This window comes from Pundamilia nyererei, unplaced genomic scaffold (genome assembly GCF_000239375.1).
Source record: "Pundamilia nyererei isolate P.nyererei 1_Seehausen unplaced genomic scaffold, PunNye1.0 scaffold00574, whole genome shotgun sequence".
NCBI classification, from domain to species: domain Eukaryota; kingdom Metazoa; phylum Chordata; class Actinopteri; order Cichliformes; family Cichlidae; genus Pundamilia; species Pundamilia nyererei.
Window position 1 is genome coordinate 101,580 of NW_005187975.1, and position 4,456 is coordinate 106,035.

A 4,456-nucleotide genomic window follows, 5' to 3' on the forward strand; every position below is an offset into this window, starting at 1 on the left:
CGCACGATGGACGCTAATGTTTTTGTCACTTTTTATGGAATCAAACTCAAAGTAAGGTCAGTACTTCCACGCTTTAAACGCTGCACGCTCATACTCTCTCCCACAATCGATATGTAATCCACTGTTGATCTGCACACAGCTGTTGTCACTAACGGCGCACTCGCTTACGTCACTGTCGTGAGACATTCTCGCAAAAAATCACGGTTTTAGTAACGCAGTAATGCAGCGTTCCTACGGGAAAGTAACGGTAATCTAATTACCGATTTTGCAATAGTAGTCCCTTACTTTACTCGTTACTTGAAAAAAGTAATCAGATTACAGTAACGCGTTACAAGTAACAAGTAAGTACTCCCGGAACTTCTCGGCCATGGCCCACTTGAGCGCAAGAAACTCCAGCTTCATGGAGCTATAATTGTCCATGTTGCGCTCATGTGGCCGAAGACCTCCACTGGCCTAACAACGCCTTCTACATCTTGGGAGAGAACTGCACCCAAACCACTGTGGCTGGCGTCACTCTCCAAGGTAAATGGGCGCGTAAAGTCAGCATATGCTAGCACAGGTGCAGACACAAGCTTTGCTTTCAGGGCCTCAAAGCTCTCCTCACACTGAGGGGTCCAAATAGCACTCAAACTCTGTCCCGAGCCCTTCTTTGTCTTTGTGCCAGCCGATTTAGCCACCACTTGATGCAGGGGAGCCGCAACGTGGCAAACCCCTCCACAAAGCGCCAGTAATAGCTGGCGAAACCCAAAAAGGATCGCAACTCTGACACGGAACGAGGACACTGCCACTTGGCTACTGCGTCAACCTTGGCTGGATCGGTGGAGACACCCTCACAGGAGATTACATGGCCCAAGTAGTTAACCTTCTGCTGGAAAAAGGCACACTTTTCTAACTTAGCCTTGAGCCCCTCTTGCTGTAGCCTTGCCATCACCATCTCTAGCCGTTGCAGGTGCTGAGAGACAGACAAGGAGAACACAATGATGTCGTCTAGGTACAGCAGTAGCGACTGGCACTGCTGATCCCCGAACATCCTCTGCATTAGGCGCTGGAAGGTACCAGGAGCATTGCACAGCCCGAACGGCATACGATTCCACTCGAACAGGCCAAACAGCGTGCAAAAAGCGGTCTTGGGCTTATCCTGCTCAGAAACTGGCACCTGGTTGTACCCGCTGGCCAGGTCGATGGTAGAAAACCAGAGTGCGCCAGCAAGGGCATCCAGACTTTCCTCGATGCGAGGTAAGGGGAAGGCGTCCTTCCTTGTTCTGCTATTCAGCAAACGATAGTCAACGCACAGACGGAGGCTTCCATCCTTCTTGCAGACCAACACGATGGGAGAGGCATAAGGACTGCTACTCTCCCTAATTACCTGGGCCTCCAGTAGCTGGTTAATATGGGCCCTGACAGCCTCATAATCAGAAGGAGGAAGTCGCCTGTACCTCTGCCGGACGGGTGCGTCATCGAGCAGCGGTATGTCATGCGAAATGAGGTTTGTGCAGCCCAAGTCTCCCTCATAAGTGGAGAAAACAGAGCGGTACTTCCGCAAAAGTAACCGTACCTCATGTTGCTCTGACTCAGCGAGAGCAGACAGGTCAATCGTATCCACCATCTCTTGAGCAGGGCTGCTGGTTGTATGGGAGGAAACGGTAACGGGAAAAGAGTGTTCCTCGCTAACACCAACAGGGAGGCTAACAACAGTAGCTTTGCTTATCACTCCCAAACGGGTTCGTGGGTGGAGGACAGCTTCAGCTGTTCCCACATTAGTGACTGGGATATAGGCAACGCCCTTATCCACCTGGACCAAACAGGGAGAGGCCAGCAACCCAACTGGCAGCCCGGACTCAGGAGGCTCAAAAAGCACAGACTGACCTGACAACTGCTGAGAACAGGTGGTGGCCACCAGCTGCATGACACCACCAGGTATCCGCACGGCCCGCGGGCCCTGTACCTTGATGGTACCGACAGGGTCCTCTGGGGCTTGGGCTGCAGACTGGTGACACTGATCTAAGGCCTCCAAAACTGGTCTCGGTGCCTGTGACACAGAAGGAGAATTAAACAAGGAGCCACCGAGAGCCCCAAACAGTTCTTGATAACAGCGGCGGATTACATTCATTCCTAAAATGCCAGGGACAGAGGGCGTAGCCCCAGGAGGGTCCTTCACTATAAGGATCCCACAAGAGGGCACACAGGAGTACACTGAGCTCCAAATAGCCAATGTAAGGGATGGCAAGCCCATTGGCAGCCCGAAGCTGTAACCAATGGCATGACTGAAGGCGTTCTTGTCCCCAAGGGGCAAAATGTGCCAAAAAGAAACTTTCTGTGAACCATGGACCCAGTATCCACCAAACAAGGGACAGTTACCCCACTAATCAGCACATCTATCTTTGGACACAATGAAATTAGCCTGCCAATCCTATCTTTCTGCGAGCCAGTGAACTCCCCACCTGAACTGTGACTCTGCAGCTCAGAGGGCTTTAGTTTTCCGACTGGGTAGCGGGAAGATGATTGCCAACTGTGGTATAGGGAGGGCCTAAATCAGAACCTGCTCTGGTGTGGCGTAAAGCCCGCTCCCCAGTGCACTCCCTAGCAAAGTGTCCTGGCTGCTGACACCGGCGACAAATCACCGAGCCAGCCCGTGAAGGCCGAACACCTCTTCGGGGGTTCTGTAAAGAAACCACTGTCTCAGTGAGCTGATTTAACTGCTCTTGTTGGGGCTTTAGGAGTTCCTTTAGGTCACGCCACTTTGACTCAGGTGTACCAACAGGAGCGAACCTAGGGCTGGTGTTCACTCCACACTGGAAACCATATGCTGATGGGTGAGAATAGCCACGGTCGCGAACACCGCCTGAAAACCCTTCTCTTTCCCATCTAATTGCTTCCCCGCGCACCTAAACAAGGTGGCAGTAGGCACACGGCGAACGTATTGTTTAAGCTCTCTGCGGAGAGCACTGTCAACAACATGTTCTACAAACTGGTCTCGGAGCAACACCTCTGCGTTACGCATGCCATCAGGTGCACTTTGTTTTACTTGCTCCACCAGAGCCATTAGCGCTAAGGAAAACTCCTGCAAAGTCTCTCCCTCCCGCTGTCTCCTCGAAAAGAAAGCCTGCTGCAGAGTGACATAGGACTGCGCATTACCATACAGTTCCTTTAAAATGGTCAACACCCAAGCAGGATCCCCTCGCTCTAAATTAGGGCGAAATTTGATCTCCTCCCTTGCTTCTCCCTCTAAATGGTCAAAAATAAAGAACGCTTGATCAGCAACAGACAGGTGCCGGGCACGCATGCACGCTTGAACCTTTTCGACCCATTCAGCTATATTGATGCCCGTTCTGCCATTGAACATGGGACATTTACGGTCCCTAGGCACCACCACCAAACGCTCTGTAACGGCGGCCTGGCTACCAATGTTTGGTATGCAATCAGCTGGTGCGAAGGAGGCCGACGCGGCACCACCACCAGACTCTAGCACAGCGCCCCTATCCCGGAGCAATTGCTCATTATCTGCCTTTAACTGCGCTACCAAGTCTCTAAGTTGCTGCAATTCTTCCTCTTCAGCCCGATCACAGAAGCGTGGGTACGAGCAACAGTCCAGAATAAAATAGAATAAAACCAGGCGAACCAGAAAAAGGTAAGCCTATGTAACAAGTGTCACCTGGCAGTTTGTTGCTCTCTGCCAGGTGATTGGCTGAAGAGCTGTGAAAAGGTAGTGTGTGGGGTGAAGTCAGCGCTCTTCTGTGAAAAAAACAGAGGCAATTAATTCACTCAGGTGCGAGTGGGTATACTGTCGGTAAGAGACTTTTGCCATTTTTGTTTGGATCGTTTACTATTGCATGTGCCTATTTTTAATGTGTCATTGGACTTTTTTTTAGTGTGACCACGAATTTTAATAGAAGAATTGATCAAGCCCTAGATCGACTGCGCGGAGGGAAACTGATCAATATTGTAGGTATATTGAGTGTTTGTTTTAGCTTCATGATTTTGAATGGTTTCATAAAATTGATATTTTATTGGGTAATATTTTAATTGATAATGTTGTTTGTTTTTCAGCTGTGCTGTCTCTGCTGTCCTTTTTTCGTTCTTTTGATTGATTTGTAATTTTGTTTTGGTTAGTCCGTCCAGCCGTAAAGGCGGTTATTGATTGAGAGTAAGTTGTGTAAGGGCGGACTAACCTCCCTTTTGTTTTTTTGTTTAATTGTTTGTGCCACTTCCCTTTATCTCCCAATCGCAGGCCATCCATAGTACTGATTCCCAGCTGCGCTGAGACCCGAATTGTTTGCAGTGTGTGCCACGATTGCAGTGTCGCTAAGCGGGGTGTGACGGGTTGCAGTGTTGTTATTTTCGCACAGCTTGTGTGGTAAGTCTCATGTGCAGCTGGCATATCAGCAGGATGTGTTGTAAGTCCTGTCTGGAAATGACATGATGGGAATTTGTATGTCTAACTCATGTAATAAATAAA

At 49.8% G+C, this 4,456-nt stretch overlaps 1 protein-coding gene and 1 long non-coding RNA gene across 2 annotated transcripts in view; one reads left to right on the forward strand and one right to left on the reverse strand.

Moving 5' to 3' along the window:
- LOC102206753 (uncharacterized) overlaps nucleotides 1-420 on the reverse strand; it is a 60,252-nt gene extending 59,832 nt beyond the window's left edge. The window contains exon 1 of the mRNA XM_013907879.1: nucleotides 350-420. Coding sequence (XP_013763333.1) covers nucleotides 350-420 — 71 coding nt within the window. The remainder of the gene's footprint in view (nucleotides 1-349) is intronic.
- Nucleotides 421-3,744: 3,324 nt separating this feature from the next.
- LOC102206567 (uncharacterized) lies at nucleotides 3,745-4,070 on the forward strand. Its single transcript, XR_312408.1, has 3 exons — nucleotides 3,745-3,787; nucleotides 3,870-3,942; nucleotides 4,048-4,070. It is a non-coding gene; the product is annotated as an uncharacterized LOC102206567 (long non-coding RNA).
- Nucleotides 4,071-4,456: the final 386 nt, after the last annotated feature.